The 23,680-nt window shown below is 34.9% G+C and overlaps 2 protein-coding genes across 9 annotated transcripts in view; one reads left to right on the top strand and one right to left on the bottom strand.

Moving 5' to 3' along the window:
- Positions 1–23,680, top strand: part of LOC116162985 (CUGBP Elav-like family member 4) — a gene marked incomplete at its 5' end in the record, with an annotated part of 86,332 nt that overhangs the window by 29,211 nt on the left and 33,441 nt on the right.
- Positions 1,539–9,740, bottom strand: LOC116162986 (CUGBP Elav-like family member 4). Of its 4 annotated transcripts, none has more exons than XM_031476798.1 (7): positions 9,558–9,740; positions 9,232–9,361; positions 8,805–8,957; positions 6,758–6,856; positions 5,991–6,071; positions 5,380–5,538; positions 1,539–5,238 (listed from the first exon to the last, which is right to left on the bottom strand). In XM_031476798.1, exons 1-7 carry the CDS (start codon positions 9,636–9,638, stop codon positions 5,111–5,113), a joined length of 831 nt encoding a protein of 276 aa, XP_031332658.1. In that variant the 5' UTR covers positions 9,639–9,740; the 3' UTR covers positions 1,539–5,110. The 4 variants fall into 4 exon arrangements, with proteins under 4 accessions (XP_031332658.1, XP_031332656.1, XP_031332657.1 ...); XM_031476796.1 differs by having other exon boundaries at positions 8,805–8,969; positions 9,558–9,737; XM_031476797.1 differs by having other exon boundaries at positions 5,991–6,068; positions 8,805–8,969; positions 9,558–9,736.

The raw sequence follows: 23,680 nt of genomic DNA, 5'->3' as shown, positions 1-23,680 counted from the left end.
TTTATATAACAAGAGCGCGAAGTTCAATTTCGCGCATTGAGACTGCAAAATATCAGTCAAATGCGCGAAATAACTTCGCGCTAGCGTTATAACTTCGCGCTAGCGTTATATACAATATTTTTTCTACAACTGAACCGATTGTTAATTAAATTTGCTGTTTAAGTTCAACTTTGTCACGTGCGCGAAATACTTTTTTTTGTACTCATTGAATGGAAAGATAATGTTTCCAAGCATCCTCGATGCACGGGAAAACGACTTTCCCGCATCGCGGTGTTTTTTAGTTTCCGCTGGAGAGAAGGGGTTATGCGCGTTCTTCGGTTGGTAGTACTTATTTAAGTCAACGAACGTCATGTCATGGTTAACTGTCATCTGCTGTAAAATCAATTAAACCGTTGGTTGAGGGTATTTAGTGCGATTAATCGGAAACAGACGTACAGTAAGTTTTACGTAAATATATAAACAAGAACTTATAACGCAATCAAATTATTTTTCAGAATTGGAACTCAAGAAAAAGTAAAATTTATTGTTAAAACGTCTTAAAATGTGACCTGTGATATTCTGCAACTATTCGCATATGCAGTTTAAGAAAGCACATATTAACACACACAAAGCTTCCAAGGATTTTAAATGTAACGAGTGTATTTACGCAACTCAAGATAAATCAAATTTGAGAACACATTTGTTCACACAAGTCTTCTGGGAATATTAAATTCGATCAGTACACTTACGCGACCAATAAGAGCACTCTTTTCAAAGCATATTTGTTAACATTGAAGACTTCCAAGGATATTCAGTGCAAACGATGCAATGCCGTGACCTGCAGTAGTAGCACTCATTGCAAAGGGAAAATATGTATTAACCAAAGATGTGGAAGTTTAAATGTGACCAGTGCAATTAAAAGTGGGTAGTTACAAAATTATGTTACCAACCAAACATATGATTGTGTTACCAACTCATGATTAAAAAAAAGCTAATTTACAAAACTTTATTAATTTTGACTTTTTTTTACGCAATTCGTTACAAAAAATATTGTACCTAACTCTTTCGGAAAGAATTTTCCCGCATTCGCACTAAATGCAGCACTCCCTACGGTCGTGCTGCAAACAAAGTGCTCATGCGGGAAAATTAACTTACCGAACTTGTTAGGTAAATAACTATTTTTCACTGTTGACGATTTCGCGCACGTTGTCAATAGCAACCTTACCTATTAATTAACCGTTTAAAAATCTAGTACTTCGCGTTTCGAAATCCGTCAGAAAATGACAGGTTTTTTTGACAGTTGTAGAAAAAAGTATTTTTTGTTTTGGTAAATTATTATTCAATTTAAATTTTTTAATTTTACATTACTTTGCCTGTGGTCACCTTTTGTCCGAGACTGTAATACTTACCATTGAATACCATTGAAGAGAGTGTATTTGCAACATGAACTGGGAGTTATGTTTATTCCAATGAATACAGGTATAGGTGCAGTAGTCAGAGACTTGTAGTAACAAGTCTTTGGCAGTAGTGCACACAAGATAAATAAAACTCTATCTATGTCTGTATGCATTAAATAGTTAACTTTATTAATTTGTAATTGTTTTATAAAGTTTTATATGAATTGAAAAGCTAAATCAACTGTCAAAAATAAATCCAAATCAATATATGGCGAAAAATACATATGGCAATAACCATGTAACATGAATAATAGAAATTTGAGTTGGATTTATTTCTTTTTTTAAATTATGTTAAATATAGAATCAAGACAATTTGTTTTTTGAACCCCAATATTACATTATTGTTACAATAGGTAGATTATGTGTTTTATTGAGCATCACCAATTCTGCTCAGCCGTTTCTTTTCCATAAGTCTAATTAAATCTTATTTATAAATTGTAAATATTAAATATGTAGTCACAAACTGTACAGCTTAATGTCTCGATATTTAAGTGGTTGGATGAGAACACGCAACCGGTTGTAAAAAATATAAAGACCAGCAAAATTGACAGTGTAAAAATAATATGATTACTTCTATGTACGGATAATAAAAGTACACGCATTCATTGTCTAATTTAATCATATGTTTTTACATTATCGTATTACAACTGTTAAAGGGTTATAAATACTTCAATTTAATTAGGTATCTACTATATATAATATATGTATATAATATATATTTTAATAATTTTACTCTATAATAATTTGTGTAAAATGTAATTAAACTGACATGCAACAGAGTATGGTTTGGATTATCTTATATAATAAATGGTGACTCATGATAACTGGGTACTCGCACCATGCCCAAAATCAACCCTATCTTTCTACAGCGGACCGCTTTAATACTGTATTGAAGCATAAGCTAAGGTACTGCAGTTCTACACAATATCTTCATCCTCAATAATGTACATATTGCGGATAATTACAAGCAGTTTTTGTAGATTCATTAGATAGTATAGTACAAAGAGATAATAAATCATTGAATAAATTAATACCTTATAATCTAAAATATATACTTAGATAGTACAATAAATAAATTATCGAATCACCTGGTATGACTAGAAACATATTTTGTAGATTTTACAAATAATAAACGGTTGTATTGGTCCCAACCAAGGAGAATTAAGAAGAAGAGAACTATTATTTTGTGGTTTGTTAGGAAATGTACCTCTCTTCAAAAATCTCTTGCCTTCATCCTCCTTGATCCCAGTACATTAATGTTTGTGAGATTATTATTAAAAGTAATGTAAGAAAGGCAATGGACATGCTTGCGGTTTAATTGGATTTGTGTATATAGTGTTTCCTTCAAGAATGCTGTGAAGTTCTTAAGAAATTAAATGCCAATTATTTATCTATACCTAGGTGTAATTTATTTTTTCTTAAAATAAAAGAATGTTTGTATGGATTAAAATTAAAACTTTGCAAGGTAGTAATAAAAATAGTTACCATTACTATAAAATATGTTATCACAATATTATTTTAGAGCTTCCATGGAAAACATTCTCTTATTTGAGTCAAAATCTGCGAATTAACGAAAATATATTTGTGTAGTGTATAAAAGGCTTCAATTAGGAACTTTTAAGAGATCCACAAAAATAACACATCTGTATGTAAGAACCTAAGGATTTACTGATATAACACAGGATATGTTATTCACTTCACTGGAGTACTCTTGAAGTAACTCTTTACACAACCAAACCCAAAGCCAAAATTTGCTGTACCTATAACAATTGTCACGTTCTTGTGAATGATCCATTCTACCATTATATTCCTACCTTGAATATGATTATACCTATCTTTATAAAATGGTTCTAGAACTAAGAATATGATCAAGCCTATGTCGGTGAATTGGCATCTAAAATATAAAAACAGCTTTAAACGTTATTGACAGGTACTTCTCTCATTTTTGACACAGAAAGAACCGTACATTTATATAAAACGGTGTGTCATGTGGACTTTTATTTACAGCATGGGTTATGATAGCGAGGGATGCAATCCGCTGTGGACGCGGACCATGGTTACATTATTATACTAGTAGAAACACGATGTACGCCCTCTCACGATGAGAACATGTTACACAAATAATTGCAAAAACATACCCTGTATCCTAGAATCACTTCGCTGCGTTTAAGATTGATTATTATCCACTCGTACTGATTGGGGATACTATAATTGAATGATGACTAGACTACATAATTCGGGAAGCTGTTGCTCACCCGCGAGCATTTAGTACGTTTAGTTATATTTACTTCCAGCGCTGAAGGAATGTAACAAGCAAGCGTGGAATGCTACTACTAATAAAGAAGAATATAAATGTAGTGTGTGCTATAAAGTAATAATTTACCATTTAATCATCGCAATGTTATATGAGACGAAAGGAAAATAGTAGATAAGTGTGCATAATTCGGACTAAGAAAATATATTTTCGTCTGCACAAAGAAATTAAAACAATTAGATTTAATTTTCGAATTTATAAAATGAGTATATGTCACGATATATGGGTATAATTACCTTAAATTACACACTACATAGTATTTAGCAAAATATTTGCTTGCAATATTTGTCGAAAACAATAAATATAGGTACAAAATAAGTACGCGAAGTACTATTGTGTATCAGTCGATCAGTTAATATTGCACAATTGGATCTTAGCCCAACAAAAAAAAACGTATCTAAGAATATTAAATATTCAATAAATAGTATAATATATATTTTTTATATGTTACTTAATATTTATATATATTTATATGTTCTTATACCTAAATTAGTTCTAATCATATTAATTAATATGCAGCGCAAGGCTGGATAATTTGACTAGAGTGGCCCAGCCGAGTACTCGCTTACTGTCTCCCCGGTCTGAGACTGACTAACGTCCCTCAAAAGCATCAACTAACTTCTCAACAACTATTTGGCAAAAACGACAACTTGCATTTTGATATATAAACTTATATATTAGATAAAATTCATAAACTGCAAACCCATTGTTCTAAAATCGATATAGGTTTTAACCTGTACGGTTTCGCGCCACTCTCTGGTCTACCTTCTAAATTGCTATTATCTAAAATGTACAGATTAATATTATAATTGGTACGTTTGTAACGATTATGTTACTTAAAGTTTAGTAGAAATATATTATACTAATTTGTATAAGTATTATTAATTTATGTATAAATATGTCATAGCTTTTCTTAAATATAGCAGAGACACTTATACATCACGTATCTCTGTGAGTTTGGACTCCGAGTAAGTCTTTTGACTAGAACCACTGTGAACTTCTGCCTGGACTAATTTGGCATCTACTCGAAGGGCAGCATTACCTACTCTAATGATTTCGTATTCAATTACAGTTTAACACACAATACATACAATTTAGCGTAAATGTCAAAATAGTAATAGGTACATTTCACGAACGAGAAGACAAAACGGCCTGTACAATCAAACACTGATTTGTTATTTAATCACAGCCCATTTGGAAATTCTCGAATAATCAAGTGGACAATGCTGCCTAAAATAGCAATATTCCAGGCAAGTTCAAAAAAGGAAACCTTATCTTAGTAATAAAATGTGGCTATGACTAGTATACTAAATGGCTGATGGGTGCAGCTAAATTGCTTGCCGGGCTCTGAAAGCCAAGGTTAGTATGGTCGGTTTGCGTCCTTGGGCCTTTTTAGTTGCACTTTAAGTCTCTTCATTCCAATTTGAAAGCCGTTCATGGCTTGGATGGCTGCTTGGGCACTTGCTGGGTTGTCAAATGATACAAACCCTGCAATGAAATTAAATAGTTGATACTAATCTTTTCGAACAGAGAGAATGCATTCAACGAAAATATTAACCAACGTAGTTAAAAAAGGGTGCTGCAGTATTGACTAACCCAAATTAGCTAAGCAGTATAAAAAACGCTTACCGAAACATTTGCTTTGGTTAGTGGCACGGTCGATGAATACTTTTGAGCTGATCACATTTCCAAAAGGAAGAAACATTTGCATTAGTTCAGCATCACCAAATTCTTGAGGTAGGTGATAGATAAATAAATTACAACCTTCGGGTCCGGAGATCGAGCAACCTACACAAAAACATTGGATAAGTGATTTGGTCCAATTTCTGCGTGAAATGAAGTAATTGAAAATTTTTATTGCATCAGATATTTACTGAAATAAAAGTTTTTGAAAATATTAACCCGTGCTTAAATTTGGAAAATGTAATTAGTTAAATGCATCTAAATTAATTAATAAAAAAAAAGAGCAATAAGAAAATGGTATTTCTAAATTGAGCACATCAACACAACAATGAAACAGTGGCGCTGGACTGTAGCCAATGCTGTACATTCAGTGCAGTATAACATCAAACACAAAGGACTTGATGCAACACCATAGATATGTAACATTTAATAAACGACAATAAATTTATTATTGAAGCTTGTTTACTAAGCAATGTTTCAATTTAATTGGAGGTGTCGTGATGAGATCTAGGTATATATTTAATATTTAAAATTTATGATCGATTTTGAAGCCTTACCTTCCCTCTGCGTGGGAACAACTGCAGACATGGGTGGAGGAATTGCCTGCGGGATCTGGCCGTATACCGCAGGATAAGCTGCTGACAAATGTGAACAAATCACACCAATACTTTCTCCATCAATGCAACTGTGCATGCTACATTAATTACTGAGCTTTTCCACTTTAATACCGTTTTCATAGAAAAGTTTAATGATTAAAAATTTGAAAACAGCGAGAAAGAGGATAAGTGATAAGTGAGTTTATAAACGTTTTCTTAAATAATATTATGTTAAATAAGTATTTCTGAGGTTTCACCCTAACAATATCAACGAAATTAAATTAAATTAAATTAACGCAAACTTTCATTGATAGTTATGTAATTATATGTAGCAGTAGTACATGTTGCAAAATTTGTGGTGGTACGTTATATTAGTATGATTGCTAGTTATGCAATTTGTTAGATGATAGTCACTTATTTAATAATAACAATGAATATATAAGTACATTGGGTGTTCAACATTTGACCAATAGGAAATAAACACGTACATATATTAAGGCTACAATACACAGTAAAGCAAAATATTAGTAGGTAAAATACAATACACTACAGCCAATACCAAACTAAAACATTTAGCAACTACTCTCTCGACAGAACAAGCTGAAACATACACAAAGCTCTAAAGGAGAGTATAAAACACACATAGAGGTTATTGATTACATCAACTATAAAGCCTACTATTAATATGTTTTCATGACGACACAACTTCATTACAGAAGGAAACTTACCCACGCCAGGATACGGTTGCATTCCAGGATATGCCGCATGTTGAAGCGCAGCCTCACCATTAGGCAGTCCCTGCGCTGGAATGGACAGATGAAGCGCATCTAAATTTCGATAAGTTTAGTTATCAGTCACAGATCAACCTGTTTGCTAAGAGCAAGTTATCTCTCACATTTTGCATTTGCTTATGTTAAAAAGGGAGGTTTCAATCAAAGTTGTTCCACCATATATATATTTAAAAATACCATGAACGAAAGAGTATAGCTGTATCCCGTGTGTATATTATATATAGTGCGGCGGTTTTCTTAACTTGCTCGCAATTTATCGTTATTTTGGTAAAGGTTTCCTAACAAACTGAACGTAGGTACGCCATTTTGCCGTGGATGTTTCCCTTTACAAAATAACAGTAATTTTTTAGGTTCGTGTCGGTGTGAAAAATCTTCTTTTTCTCTCTTCAAAGTACTTAGGACTTACCTTCTGTACCTCTTTAACCCGCTAGCTCAGATAATAACATGGGTGCAAATAGGAAGATAATTCGTTCTATTCTAGCTCACGGTATAACATTCATTAATCATAAAAACGTAACCAAAATTTGGAAGAATGTTGTTTTGACGTTACTTCTCTCATATGCTTCCGAGATTGGTATGTAAATGCAACAATTTGGGTTTCCTTTATACGCAAACTTCTTGACCTCCTTGAGAAATTACAGAGAATTAACATTAATTATCTTTAATACCTTTAATTGAAAGTCAATGGATTTAAAACATATAAATATCTCCGCCCTTAAAAGAACGGTAAAGCTTAATAATCAAAAATAACGGACATTTCCTTTAACTGGTACCTTAATCAAATTTAACTGTTATACAATCCCCTAAAATACATAAAGCCCCAAAAGTCAAATATAAAATTGTTCAGATCGATCAAAAATACGCAAACTTCACGATTTAATCAAGTTTATCAAATATAAAACTGCAAATTCTACCTTAATTCATCTCGGTAATGGCGTTGCTTCTTATCTAATCGCCTTACATCCGCTGGGAACAGGTTGGTGACCTCGCATTCTAGGCGTTCGGTTTTGTCGTTACAGGAAATCAAACTGGTGGTGGTGGACTGCCAAATTTCCCAAATCTAATCTTCTCAAGGTGGAAATACCCAAAAATACTCGCTGGCGGAAAACAATATGCCGCATAAGCTCCTCTTCCAGGCTGGGAAACAAACTACGTTGGCACGCAGACCCCAAATTCCACTCAGATAACGATGTGGGCGTAAAATATCTCGATAACTTTATTTACGCTATATCAATTTTAAAACGTTCGGCGACGTCACACTACCACTTTGACTTTTTGTTGCGTATTGAAATCGTAGTACGCTACCTGCGTATACCGCGTACTGCAAATTTCCAGACACTAATCACCACCTTTACTAATCGATGGTTGAACGCCGACTCCCCGCACTTTTTCTCCGCATAAAAATTCCCCTCGCACCGTATAAATCGCATTCATATAAAAATGAAACAAAAGCACTTTAAAAATAGAATCTGTCCTTTGCACTTTATATCTAAGTTACATTGTAATCAAAAAATTCTTTCTAGGACGTAAAGAACGTGTAAATTTGGTTTTAAAAAACTCCAACCCATTACAATAGTGTGTAACACTGTAAAAATGGGTGGACGAGAGGAAAAAAACAAACATTTTTTCCACAAAACTGAACCTCCAAAATGTTTCGTTTGGAAGCAGTCTCAAGTAGATTGCGTTTCTTCTGTATTTTTTTCTCTGCTATCATAACACAAGGACGAAATTAACGAATTTGGCTAGGTTTTTGAGTATACTTTTTTGAGATACCTACTTAATTGTTACCCCCTGTATGATAAATGAATATTTTTAATTGTATATCATGCATGATGCCATCATAGTCATAATCAACATTTATTTTTTTCATCCATCATTGCTGGGATTAGGGTCGATAATTTTTTAAAACATATTTATAGGTTAAAAAGAACTGTTAACAAAATGTGCAGAGCAACTTGCTAAAAATAGAAGATGGTGTACTTACGAGCAGGATACGTTTGAGGAATACCATTAGTATATACAGCTTCGGTTCCTCCCGGCTGTCCGTTAGGTGTTTGTGCAGCTATATTGAAAGTTGGCATGGTAGGTGAAGGCAAGCTAGGGATGGTTCCATTTACTGGTTGTCCAGAACCTGTACCTATACCCACATCTGTCAAAATTGTAAACATGATGAAAATAATAACTACAATCGAATATATATACCGGGTGGAGACTTTTTCCAGGGTAATAACAAACTATCTCTAATATCAATCAAAACTCTATGTAACAGGGCCTTAGGTTAAACACAATTTAGGAGTATGTTCGACGCAGCGGCCGTTGAGAGTTTTGACGAAAGTATTAAAAAAAAAAGTGTGTAGTTAAACCTCCATCCGGTATGTCATGATTATTATAGATAACATAATATAGCTCACCTGATGTGGGCGGAACGACGGAGTTAGCCATTCCGTTAAGAGTGGCATGTGGAATTTGTGTGGCTAATGCAGCCATTGGATTGATGTATGTACCCTGTGCAGTCGCTGCTGCCATTAAAGCTGCTTGTTGCTGTAATTCCAACAGGGAAACATGACGGTATTATAATTGTACTTAATAGGACACGCAGAAGAATTTCAATTTCCAAAGTTACTAAGCTACATATTATTCTTAGAAATGTGTTATTGTATTTATAAGTATTCGAAACTTTACATTTTAAAACTATTTTGCATGCTTCGTAGAATAGTTAATTGTTTCCAAAACTTACCTGTGCATAAGCTCCATAGGCTCCAAACTGGTTGAACACGAAAGGGTTGAGGAGACTCATATTTCCAGCCATCTGCTGCATGCGTCTCAATTGACGTTCCTTTTCAGTATCTGCAAACTTTACCACTAAGCTGGAAGAAGCTCCCTGCAAAGATTATCCACTTTTAGCATTCGGAATGATACCTATTACAGTTATTAATTTATGTCGCAAGTATACCAAATACCGAATATTTAAAAGTGTATCAAACAATTTTTATGCTTTCATTGCGTCGAGTTTTTGTCGTAACCCCTAAAAAATTTCATTAATTATGTCAAAATGACAACAGTAATACGAATAATAAGGGTTAAGTAACTCAACAAAGCGAATAACCCATTTCATTAACAAGGGAAACCTAATCTTACTATGTATGCTGGACACGTTCCAGGATTTCTTGCACGTGGGATACCAAAGTGGAAACAGATGTGGGTATTCGCAAACCACTAAGAAAAACTGTTTGCATTCCTATCGTCAACAGGTGGTCAGTTATTTATTTTAGGATAACATTTCAACCTCAATTAATTTTGCAAGTATTTTGTACGTTGAAACGTACATCTATATCAGATGCTTCTACGGCATCCTATGCGATTTGAATATTAATATTTATCACCGCAAATTTGAAATGCGTCGTTTTTATGACCCTAGAAGAGAGAAAACTGTTCATAAATACAACAGAATAGCGAAAGGATGATTGAAAAGCTGCAGGATTTTTCTGTGCACTCATCTGTTTAAATTCGTCGAGGTTTATGCGTGCCTCCTTTTCGTGAATTTTAGTTATCGTAGGCTCAAAGTGGTTCTAAAAATATTTTATATAAAACTGTCAATAAAGCAGTTTTGAAGAAAAGCTCCTACTGATCCAAGGAACCAATTCAATCGCGTAGGTTCAAATGTAGAGCAGCGGCGTGGTCACAATCTCGCTCTGACAAGGGCTTTCCTTTACACCGCTGTTCGCACAAATCTATTAGAGATCGTTAAATCCAAACCCGGCTGGAGAGCGCCATCCAATTCCGCGTGTCTCCTCATCGGATCAGCGCTCCGTCGAAGAGACATTTTGTTATTGAATGCCGCAGGATGCTTGGGGACGAGGGAATTTAGAGTGAGTGTTAGAAATACCAAGCAATAAAAATTCTCTTTACTGCCGACATTTTGACATTTCAGATACAAACTTAAAATTTTACAAAGAAATGTACCATTGCAGTGTTCGCTCGCCTAAACACACCGAGTTATACGAGTTTTTACTCTTATCACTAAAACTGTCGGGGGAATTTTGAACGGCAACTTCATTCTCATACAAATTAAATAAGGCGTCCCATTAACTGGAAGAACGAGTGACCCTGTGGGTAAAATATTAAACATGCATGAGGCTGTTTTATACTTCCCTTTAACGCTCTTTCTATGCTGCTAATGGAAATTGCAAGATTACAGGAACTTAGTAGATTATATTTTAATGAAAATTTCTTGTATTTACGAGAGATCTCAAAAACCACTACATTTTTTACGCAAAGGAAAATGTGATAAATACTAGCGCTCATTAATAAAGCGTAAATGGGTACGTTAAAAATTCTCTACTAATTCACAAAAACTATATGGATAACAGCTCTGCCTCGAATCCTTGTCGAACCATCCCTCAAAATTAATATTTTAAATCTTTTTATTAGAGGCTGCACTAGTTGTACCTATGTAGGAATAGATGAATTGTTTCCGCTAATTTTTGAGTTGGACAAACCCTTTTAAAAAGGGATTCAGCACGGATCTTTGACTTCGTAGAAATAGATTGGCGGATGTTCGACATCGCTCTCTCTTTTCGATTTTCGTTCTCTAGTTAGACGAGGAACAGACGGACGGGCAAAACCATCAAATAAGGGGAATTTCTTTCGAAAAAGTATTACTGTATTAATACAATACGCTGATATTTTTTACAGTATCGCTTACTAAGTTAGCGATGGACCCATCTCGTACATGGGATGTACACAAATAATGAATGGAACATTAATTATTACCTTACTAATTCGTCCAGAATACTCCGAGTTATTTTTTTTAGCGCATTTTTTATCAATTAATTTAATCTTTCATGGTACTCTAGTGAAAGGTCTCAACGAAAGAAGTTAATTTCTACCAACCATAGTCCTCCTCCTCGACCCCTTATCGTGATCCGATATAAATAATTCCTTATGTCAAGAACATTGTCGGAGGAGGGTACTCGCAAAGGGCGATTGGGACGCGAAAAAACATATCTATTGGCGATTGGTGTACGCTGTACTTGCGGTCTATCTTGGAAATAAATGCACTTTAGTTATTTATTTCTAGTTTCTACCCTCTTCGTTGCTTCTGGGACAACGCGAGATTTAACATAGGATTTTTACAAGTGTATGTACTATGTACCTACTACCTAGGTACATTTACATAGAGATGTGTTATAATAAAATTTTACATGCGGCATACATTACATTTTTACTATAAGTACGTGCGTATTTGGATTATTTTTTCGAACACTTGAAGGAGGAGAGGGGCTCTCCTACCCCCCTCAAATGGTACCCCTGTGACTACATTTCTATATTGCTTCGGCAGAAAGGTACGTAACATATGGCATCTTAAAAGTTACAAGTATCTTTTACTAATTATTACTTAGTGATTTGCACAACACTTGTTTAGTAAAATTTTACCTTTTATTATGTCTATGATAGAAACGAAACTTGAGTTCTATACTTCAAAACTACCCAGTGAAAGCGATATCGACAGTAATAAACACAGAAATTAAGCACGTAGGTATGTTCTTACTTTACCCAGATGGATCGTCAGTTATGACGTCACAGCAGCAGAGGGGATACTATATACTAAAGGGACATAAATATTCAATTCATATAAATGATAAACGTAGTATTGCGCACACCTAAGTAACTGAACACCTAGTATGTTTTGATCAATTTTGATGAAATTTTCGGGACAGTTGATAGTTATTCCGAAATAAGAAACGATGAAAATGTGTATATGATACAAATTAAAGTAACGATAATAATAATCAGTGCTCGATTTCTAGAAATGGAGGTACAGAAACTACAACCTTCCGAGACTCCCACCCCTCCCCGCGTTCCGCCTCAAATCGAGCTGTGATTAATAATAATAATACTTCTATAGCCTTTCCTTTGGCCGCACCGCGCCGGATCGATCATCAATCGATCACGTTTAGGATGTGATGGGTCGGAGGCTACATGCTTTACAACCAGATGCAAACAGTTCAAATGATCTTTGAAGGCGTCTTTTTTAGAATCTTGGGACAGTATATCACTACCCACAGACTATAGCATCGATTCGCGAATTTCCAGTATGTCCGTTCGAGTTAGCTGAATGCGCAAGAAACAGTGGATGATTTCATCTAATTTGATCAAAGTACACTTGATTTTCAGGTACTTATGGCTATCTATCATCTTCACCTTGTTTCGTTAAATTCCCACGTTCTCGTTAATAAAGTATAAACATTGTTAACAGACAGGCGGTAGCAGAGAACCGTAGCCAGATTAGTTACTAAGAGCGGGCAAATAAATCTACAGAGCGGGCAGGCGAAATATAAATAATTTGCTGGGTACTGCTGAAGGAATTCGTTTTTAGCGCAATCCACGAAAGTGGAGCGCTGGTGACTCACATTTCCGTCCGTCTGTGTGTCGTTCCGTACTATAGTTCAGTGCCTAGACCTCGTATCGACTAACAAAAATTCACTTTGGCATTCATCACGTGTTATGGCTCTAAATTGGTCAAAATTATTATTTATTCACCAATTTTGTTGGGAAAACGATCAAACTCGATGACCATGAAATGTACATGTCTATTTTTGGCGACCAAAATATTTTTATCCAAAGGATGTCAAAATCGTTATTTATGCATCGATTCTCTTGGGAAATTCAATTGCGGAATGCCCAAGAAGTGGTCCATTTGTATTGTTGTTCACAGAAAATGTCAAAATCGTTATTTATGTACCGATTTTCTTGGGAAGAACTCGTATAGATGGTTCCAGATGAACAACTATCAAGAATTAATTTTAGTATACATCACTTTATTGCCCAATATCGATCTAAATCCTTATTTATGCACCAATTTTTTTGAGAAAACGACCAAACTCGATTGCTCGATGCCCAAGAAATGTGTGTATCGTATCGACTTAAAAAGTTGGATGTCATTTGTAGATCTCTCCTCGGATCTCTCTTATAGTCTTATGCCTGTACTAGGTATGTATTGCAGGTGGCAAAAAAAGATAATAAAATGATAATAATACAGGGTGAGTTTTTCATTATCACCATGGGGATCTCGTACGAGATGCAAAATCGCTTAAATGGGCAAAGTTACGCCTACACTTTCATGATGATTAATTTTCCCTTTCAAAGTTTCTTGTAGCTCTACAAATAGCGAAATTCTGGCCAATAATCCTGTCGTTTTCGAAGAAGCACTGGCGACGCTGGCGTTATTTAATAATAGAAAACTGTTAAATCCATCTTTCAACCTATAACATCTTAATTAATATCGCCACTTAAAATGGTTGATCTATTGTTTTGTTAATTTTTTGAAGAAATTTTGATTATTTATGAGCATGCTACATTGAGTTATTTTAAGCAAATTTTAAGAGCGGGCAAAGTGGGTCCCAAGAGTGGGCCCCCTCTAGCTACGGCCCTGGGCGCTAGTAAGGTGAATACTGTCTGATGCGTAAATTGGAGAAAACACTCGATAGGTTTTTACCTATACGACTATACGTAATAATCTCAATTTACCACAAAAAGTGTCAGTAGATTGTAAATAATCAACAAATACAATAAAGATTTGGAATAATCACTCTAGGGCATGCTGTATAATAAAGACCATGCTCTACGGTGCAATAAATTCTTAATACCACTTAACATAAATTCAAATCAAGATTAATTAGTGAATGTGAATTGTAAGTTTTATTAAATTCTGGTAGCTATATAGATAAGTAAGTTAAAAGTAGAATATTTTGTACAGTCTCCGTAGCATAGTTCACCGTTGGTAGATGCGTTCCAGGTTCGTATGTGAAACATTTTTCATATACGTACTACGTACATAGGCACATTGTTAGCACATTTTAGTATCATATTTTAAAGTTGCAGCAAACTTTAGTTGAGAGTTAATTGCACATAAAGTGTGGTGTTTATTGTGTATCTCAGATGTTAGATTAATTGCTTTGTACAGAATGAAATCTTTCAGAAAGTAAATTGTGTACGAAATTAAAAATTTATTGCATTTACAAAGCCGAATTGAGCTTTTTTGAGAATAGAAGAGCGAAAGGTTATATTTAATTGAAAGTTCCCAGTAGAGATATTTAAGAAACGTACGAGTTGCAATTATACGTCTATTTTGTGCAAAGAAAGGGAAAAATTAGCTACTTTTCAATTCTAAAAGTGTGATAATAGATGGTTGGACAGTTTTAGGTAGTAGATACAGCACTGTCAAACTAATGGATTGTAATCCTTTCGTAACGAGCAGCAAAGTGGTATACGCCTCGATGATTTAACGTAGGCGTTGCCAGGGCTAGAATTTTGTGGACATGTAGGCTGCAGGCAGGACGTATGCTAGGGAGAATACTATGGTTCAACGATTCCAATTACACATCATGAACCGGGATAATTACAATCCGTGTTACTCCCGTCATTACGGACACATGTAAACAGCATCGACTGATCAGCTTTTTGGTGGCAATTCATCGTTTGATCTTCAAGTTACAACGAAACATGTGTACCGGCAGCGCTTTGATGATATAAATTACATAGCCTTGTCGGTTTTTGATTTTAGTTGACAATGTTGTTTGCTATAAATATTTGCATTTCTGAAACGTTAATTATTTATGTATAATTTTAATTAATTTTCAAGTAAATACTCTGCTTCAGCGTGAGTATTTTAGTTGAAAAAAAATGTTAATTTCAAATTAAAGGCAACGTTTAATTTTAGGAGTTGCTCGCGCTTCTATTGTCAAAAGAACACAAATTTGAGGGACAGATTATGAAAGCTGCAAAATTGACTATAATGCCATATGTAGGTAATAGCTAGAGTCACGGTGGAAAGTTTAAAAAATGACTTCTTATGCGCTTTCTTCATGCCTCTGAGTAGGTATAGGTGAGAAAATTACATCTTTCTCTCTGGCAAGACGATAACAATAAAGAGTGAATGTACAATAATATGTTGATATTTCAGGTGCTCTTGTCTTGGCGACACGTAGAATTGCAGACAACCCCTTTGCGTGTAATTATTCGAGTACGTCATCCTTGTACTCCCGCTTCTTGCTAATAAAACAAATGAGATCGTTTATAAAAGGAGTTAGTATAGTTATTATTAACATAATTTATCCCGCATTTTGTTTTTTGCGTCTAATGGCAACATCCGTTGTACCTACTTTCCGCAATTTCGAACAACATGAATAGCCGGTTTGTTAATAATATAATTTGTTTACAATTTTTCGTGATTTTAGTGCCGTTATCCGCCTAAACCACTTCGTACGGTTATTCTCGTATAAGTATCACTATGAAATATAGATAACAAATTGTCAATGTATCGAAAACGCATGTTAACCAAAATATATAGAAACGGTGCCAGATCCCAACGCTGGTTTTGCTTGTTTCAGTTAACTTATCTAATAGATAACCTCCTATATGAATACATTACGTGTTCCTTTTAACTTTCGCAATGTTATTTTTGCTACACCGAAAATTCTAATAGAAAAGTCGCCATTACATCGATACAAAGTGTAGTAGGTAATATATTTCTACTTAGATAATGCTTTCTCATTACATTTTGCTCAGTATAACTGAACGATTAATATAAGAACAACAAGAACAACATAAGAAATTAATGGTGGCTTTCTAATTCTCTTCGATTGACTATTCAAGGTGGTTAAATTTAATGATCATTATTTTTTTAGAACTTTGCTCGACAGAGATTCTGCGACGGTTTTAAAGTTGTATTATTAAAGAGTGACACGGAGTTTTGTTTGCAGTTCACAATCAACGAGAGCAATCTCTCTTCTCTTATGGCCGTGTGACAGTTTATAATTGGAATTGAATTTTAAACGCGTATTAGAAAACAATCAAATTTGAAACAAGGAACCAACGTTGGTAAGTCCATAGCAATAATACAACGTTTCATTGAACCAGTGACGGATGTTTTCCAGGAGTTTACGTAGTTTAGTATTTATTAATTTTTAACTGTACATGTATATTTATATTTTTTTGTTGTTTGTTTACGCTTGTTTATAATGTTTGTAAATTTTTTGAATTATTCAACACCTCTCTGGTAAAGAATAAAAGTATCTATCTAAAGGGGGGGGGAGGCGGCCCCCACCGAGAGGCAGAACAAAGTGGCACAAAAGTGCGTACCTAATTCAGCGGAGTTGGTCAATTTCAACCAGTGTTTTTCGAGTTCAAGAAGTACTTACTCTACTGTGTTTACCAGTTTCTTTAACGAGGCAATATTTTATTTGTATTTTCACCAAAAATATACCTTGCTCATTCAATTTGAGTTTGAGTTCCTAAATGTTGTTTTAAATAAAGCAAACGAAAAAAATTAAACAGTAGGTATATTAATTTATTTAATCCTGTCTTATATATGTTTAAAATATACATATTTAATTTATAAAGTATGTATGTAATATCCAAAAGGGCTTTAGTAATTATGTAGTATTGATTAATAATTCCAGAATTGTATGTTTCATTCCCTGCATTTTGTGATATAATTTTCCCAAACAGGTATAATTACTTGATTTTCTATAAATGACTGCGATCGGCAAAATATTGTTTTTCTTTGAAATATTTGCATTTCCAGTAGTTCAAGCTAATATTTCTTTACATATAAATTGTCGGTCTAGAACCACTAAATCTTATACTTCTTAAGGTATTTTTTCAAAAAATTTCCGGGGGAAGACCCCCGCACCCCCCTCGTCTTTCCCCTCCCGTTCCGGGATTCCACCCTCACCCACATATTTCTATTAATCCGTCCTTGCATTGAATCGAGTAAGTACATTGCTTGGTGGAAACTGGTCGGCGAAATTCCTCTTATCTCCATAACATACTATGTCAATAAAGGGTTGTTTACACGCTACGATATATTATAACAATTTATCGTAACCATCGAATTATTACGATTTATCGTCGCGTCTGATTGTAGCGATTTATTGGAATTGTAATTCGATTGGATAGCATCCATTTCTACGAGTGGTAGCGATAAGTTGGAACGTGTAAACAATAACAGCGATTCTTTGCTACGATTTGTGACTCAGTTTCAGTTTTTCTTCACAATACACAGAGAAATGAACCTTAATAGCCCAACAAATCTCTCATCCATTATCAAATAATTCCACCAGTCATTCGGTTCAATTCGTTCAATAATGTTGTATGAGAAAATACCCTTTTCTTCAACAACCACTGGCGGCTCCATTTCCTTGGTCTTGCGACTTTTTCAATTTCTTCGCTAAACAAAGGATATAAACAGACCACAAAAGTACTTCCACTATGGCCGTTTTAACAAAAATGTGCTAAACCGTGATCGATAAACTCTTTCGATTTATTTGAACAATAAATTTGTCAATCACATCGCTACGATTTATCGTAGCGTGTAAACCAGCCTTAAAATACATAAACTCTCATCACCTCGATTACCCTGTTAAGTAATATCACGCCGTCTTACTAGCGAAAAATATGTGTATGAAAGCTTTTATATGCTTTTGCCGTTACACTATTACTTACAATGGTACACAGTCAGCAGTGAAATGCACTATGCGGTCAAAAATGAGTTGCTGTAGAGTTACCTTTACAATTTTAGTTTACATGGAAAATCGTACTTAACTCTCTTAACTTCCAAAGGCGACTAGACAGTAATTCATTCTTGTTCGCCCGTGACTATAAATATAAAAAGGAATTATTTGTGCAGATATTCAAATTCAGTTTAAAAGAACCTCATTGGGATTCGCTGGATTACAGTGGTAGTATAAGACGTATGCATTTAGAAAGTGTGGGTGTTTTAAATAAATAGAGACAAGAAGCGAACTGTTTTAATTGTGACATGGGCACAACATCCTCTAATAGATAGCTACAAATAATAGTTATTTATGCAATGAGTGTATAAATGAGGCGTTTTATTGGTGAGTGAGAGACCATACTGGCTACTGATCTCACTACATTAAAAGCGAGATTAAAATGGTTAGGTGGATGGAAGTTCTCAGCTGTTGCCGAAAGTTGTTGCTAACGATTAATGGTTGCTAATGCATAATGGTTATATATAAGTGGTTGCTAACGATTAATGGTTGCTAACGTATAATGGTTTCTAACCATTAATGAGCTTCATTGTTACACCTGTAACTAAGGTGTAATTTATGTTGTTATCGATAGGTCGACGAAAAACGTATATTTCGCATGATTAAGATTAAAGACGGTATGCAAAATACGAGAGAAGCTGTGCATGGACTGAACGTTGGTATCATCAGAGTTAGGCTAGATTTGCCTACATTACAGCGCCAGAAGTGATATTCGGCAGGATTTAACATTAGCGGGCGCGAGCACACTCGACAGAAAGGGTCCTTGCAAATGATCGAAACTGCAAAGAAGGGACGAAGGGACAATTTACATTACATATTCTTAATTCTTGCTACTAACTTACAGGCGTTTACAATGGAAAAGTAGAAAATTGTTTCCACAATAACTTCCTTCTGGGTTTAAATTTTTGGTTGAAATAACATTCATTCAAATATATAATGTTCCGACATTTGCATGAAACAAAAATTATTTAGCCAATTCCTTTACTTTCACCATTATTTAAGAAAAAAGTTCTTAAAAAACTCTCATATAAAAAATATATATCTTTCATTTTTATCACACACTGATAAAAATTTGTTATCAAATTTAACTTCATTCACAAGTTTAAACCTTTTAGTAGATATTAAATCCCATATAAAAATGAGTTGTGAGTTAGGGGTACCATGCGTGTTAAAGTTTGGCCTTCACTGGAAATAGGTATATTGGGGGGTTAGGAAAAAAGATAGGATGAAGGCCCAGAGATCCTCCCAGAGATCCTCCTAGAAAAACCACCCCAAAACCACCCCCAAAGGTACATTCTTTATGTTTGTGCAATGTTCTCGGAAACTATTAATTTTTTGGAAAAATGTCTAGAGACCTAATTTAAAGATAAGAAAATTTCCTATCGATTGGTGTATGCAATGTTTATAATCACTTAATAACTAATCAAAAACAAGGTAATATAATTAATATTTATTTATTTATTTACTTTTTTTTTTTGTGTAGGTGGGGAAATGCTCCTTATGCACATTCTGGAAGGAAGTTACAGAGTAGTGTGAGGCTCTCCCTTAGAGTATACTCACTAAAACCCCACCTAAGGCTTCGGCTACTAAGGCCATTAGCCTATCACCCTTTTCATTGTGATCGCAGGTCCTTCCACTTCAACAATCAAAGTTGGTTGAAGATTCCAGCGACTCGCATAAAAGTTAACACATTCTTGCAGTGATCATGGCTACTAAAATTGTTTTCCCATATTTCATCAACTTTCAATGCATCACGCAGGTTTGTGTATTTTACACAAACACAAAGTATGTGTTCCGGTGTCAATTCGACACCACATCTATCACATGACGGTTGTTCTCCACCTGCCAAAAAAAAACCATGCGTGATAGCGGTGTGTCCCAACCGAAGCCGATACAGCTTTATCAAATCAACTCTACTCAAGTTGGGTAAAAATAGTGCTCCTAGATTTGGTTTTACTCTTTTTAATGAGGTATCGGTCTCCGTCCACATCTCCTGCCAGCGCTCAAAAACACAGATCTTTACAGCTACCTTCGTGATATCTAATATATCATCATTTTGTAACTGCATCTCCTCTATGCACTGTCTTGCTCTTTCGCCTAGCGATCTATATAACCGTGCAGGTCTGGTTCTACCAGTAAGTAAATTATAATTGGGGTGTTCATCATTCAGACATACTTTCCGGTAATAGTTTATTATTATTTATTGTTCTAGGCCCTCAACAGGCTTACGCGAACCGGAAGGCAAGAAGAAGGGAGTTGAGGCATGGGGGGGGCTTCAAAAACATTAGAAAAGATCTGTTACAAAGCTCTGCATTTTGAAACCAATTTTATTTTTTATTTATTTCTTTTCGGTCTTTAAGCGGGCGGGGTTTTAGACAAAATTGCTCTACCAACCCCAACCCACTTAGAGCGGAGGCTGGTATATACCCCCCTCCCCCCCCCCCCTGTGGGAATTTTCGACACATACATTTTTTTGTTTGTATTGACATGTACTTTAAGGTTTTAGGTGTTTGCCACATGCGAATTACAGCATATCCCGGAAAAACACGAAAAAATCATGAAAACTACCAAATTTAAACATAGGATATGGACCTCAAATCTCCGCCAAACTTTCGCACTTACTTAATCTCGTAATTTAACGTCGTTTTTAACGAAAAACAGAAAGAATAAATTTTTGATCAAAATTTCGTCGAAATTTAGCTTTTTCCTATCGATTTTGATTTAACACACTTACGACCATACCGTGGGGATGGTAAACATATAGATCGGACCCCGTCTCTAAAGTAATCGTTTAGTAACAAAAAGTACCAAGAATTTCACCGGCAAGTGCCCATTTTGCGCCCATTTCTACTAGCACTTTAATTTTCCCTTTGGCGTCCCCTCTCGTAGACCTTTAAAATTTGTGCGAGTGGTGAAAGTGTCGTACGATAGCCCTGTCCTTTCTCTTTCGCCGTATCAACCGTTTGAATACCTCGAATATTGGCGAAATTATTAATTTTTTTGTAAGAGTATGTAAAATTCGAAAAACGAACCGCCGGAACCGTAATTTATTTATGAGATTTTGTTTCCATTTTTGCAATCCCCGTGCCCAAATGTATAAGATGACATCGAAAAAGCGGCGATTTTTGACAATTTTTTTTTCGGTTTTTTTGAAGGTATGGAAATTTTCTCGTTTTGAATTTTTTCGTACTGGATGAAGTTGAAGATGAAATGAACCAGAAGTACTAAACTTAGACGACTTAATACATGAGGATGAAGAAAATGATTTATGTTGATTACAAATGATACTAAATCATGTTGTTAGTTGAGGTTTTTTATAACAACAATTTCATTTTCATGGTACTGAAATAAGTTCATAAAAAAATATGGTAATTAAATGTACCCTTTTATAGTTTACAATTAAACAAAATAAAAAATTCATTTCCTTTTTTACATTTTTCAGTATTTCTTAATTTCCTCGAATATGCTGTATAGTGCAGCGGATAGCCGGCGCTAACTCGCTTATTTGAGGTAGTTTTTTTTTTCGGAGTAGAAAGAATTGGGACCCACACCATTTTGTTCAGAAATGTTTGAACCTTCAGAATCTCGCTTTACGACATTTTCCCGTGGTCCTGACAAAAATTATAGGCCGCTAAAGTTGAAAGTTACTCATTTTCGCGCGCGCGACTAGACCACCGAAAGTATTTATTTTCTCAGCAACTAAGCGATATACATCAATCATTCCTTTTGTAAAATGAAAGTACATTTATAGCAGAATCTAAATCATTCAATTTACCTACCTTGTTATGCACAGTTTTTAGAAAAATGAACGTCAACTTCCAAAATTCGTGTAGCAGATGAAAAGTGCGCACTTTGAACTCTCATAACTTTTTATTTCACGATATCGATTTCCAATATTTATAGCTCATTAGATGCTCCAAAGCATTGTGATTATTTTATTTTCTATAACATTACCGTGAATTTTTCATTATAAAAAAGTTACGGTCATTTAAGTAAAAACCTACCGACCTCGGCGAGTCGGTAATCGCGAGTGAGACGGAGAGGGAAGGATAGTCAGCAGCGTTCGCTAAACAAGGAGCGATGCGTAAGAGATTTTACTTTACTAAGAAATTTCTCTCCGAATACCAAAACTAGCTATTTAGGCCGTTTAGTTTACATATGCATTCCGCCGAGTTGCATTGTAAAATCTCAAACAATTCATTAACTCCATGTATCTCAGTTCTTTGGTGAAATATATAGGTACAAATAGGTACCTTTCCCTGTACATTTTGGGGGTTACTCCACATTAGGTATCTCTTGTGCTGTGCTGTATATTGCAAGATCAGCAGTAACAACGGTATGATTTTGTCCCAAAGATTCAGGCTTGTTTTTTGATTTCACTAGACGATGGTTAGGATGGTATTGTAGCTCGCTGGTGGAAAATTCAAAAACGGCATAGGTATATTATATTGAATGGTAGATACCGGAACTTACTTAGGAGGATTATCAGCAGGTACTTATGCTGTTAAAGTCAGTATTCTGGTCGTTATCTAGTGATAGGTAAACCTGGTGGTCAATCATTTCTAGACATGCCGTCTGCATGATCTCGAATTTAAACTTAACTTAAATAATTTAAATATGTAGTCATCTCAATAGTTTTAAAACTTTTATAAGTTTATTTTTTCCCCCCGGTTCTTTTGAAATGTGTTAAATTCAACTTTCAACTTTTAATGTAATAATTCAACCCTCCGGTTGGTTGTCTTAACAAAGCTTGATAATAATTCGTTTTGAAACTTAGGACAACCTTTCCGGTTTAACCACCCTTCAGGTTTTTTCACTTGGCTTCGGCCAGTTAATAATTAAAAAAACAACATGTTCGTCTTATTCGTCTTCAACGTTTGTAACTTACCGTTTTCCTGTTAAATTTCACATCGCCTGATGATGGCAGTACGCCGAAACTATAGTCGCTTTTATTTTTAAAAACTTCAACGAATAAAAACTATATGGGGAAGGTTTAGAGAGTTTTGATCACACAATATATTTCAACCCCTATTTCGAGGAACGATGGATCCAACCCAAAAAAAAAAATCCATGTATTCGTTTAGGAGCCACCCTCAAAAAAGTGGTAAAGTTTCTTTTTTTCTCAGCAACAGTTACAGAGACTGGTGGTAAGTCTTTGAATAGGTTTTGCTGTATGCCCTTTCCGGTTTTGCAAATAATTTTTCAAAATTCCTACCACAAAAGGGCACACCCCTCAATAGGGGTGCGAAAAAATGTTGATTTCGACGAAATTTGGTATCTGGTG

This window comes from Photinus pyralis, unplaced genomic scaffold (assembly GCF_008802855.1).
Source record: "Photinus pyralis isolate 1611_PpyrPB1 unplaced genomic scaffold, Ppyr1.3 Ppyr1.4_LG2, whole genome shotgun sequence".
In the NCBI taxonomy this organism is placed as follows: domain Eukaryota; kingdom Metazoa; phylum Arthropoda; class Insecta; order Coleoptera; family Lampyridae; genus Photinus; species Photinus pyralis.
Note: the sequence above shows the minus strand (reverse complement) of the source record. Positions and strands in the feature narration are given on the sequence as shown.

Excerpts from the sequence above, each read along its gene's own strand:
- LOC116162986 (XM_031476796.1), bottom strand. The coding sequence starts at position 9,638 with ATGCAGCAGATGGCTGGAAATATGAGTCTCCTCAACCCTTTCGTGTTC. Across the intron at positions 9,362-9,557 it reads CCTATGGAGCTTATGCACAG|CAACAAGCAGCTTTAATGGC; the intron begins GTAAGTTTTGGA and ends TTGGAATTACAG. Across the intron at positions 8,970-9,231 it reads CGTCGTTCCGCCCACATCAG|ATGTGGGTATAGGTACAGGT; the intron begins GTGAGCTATATT and ends CAATTTTGACAG.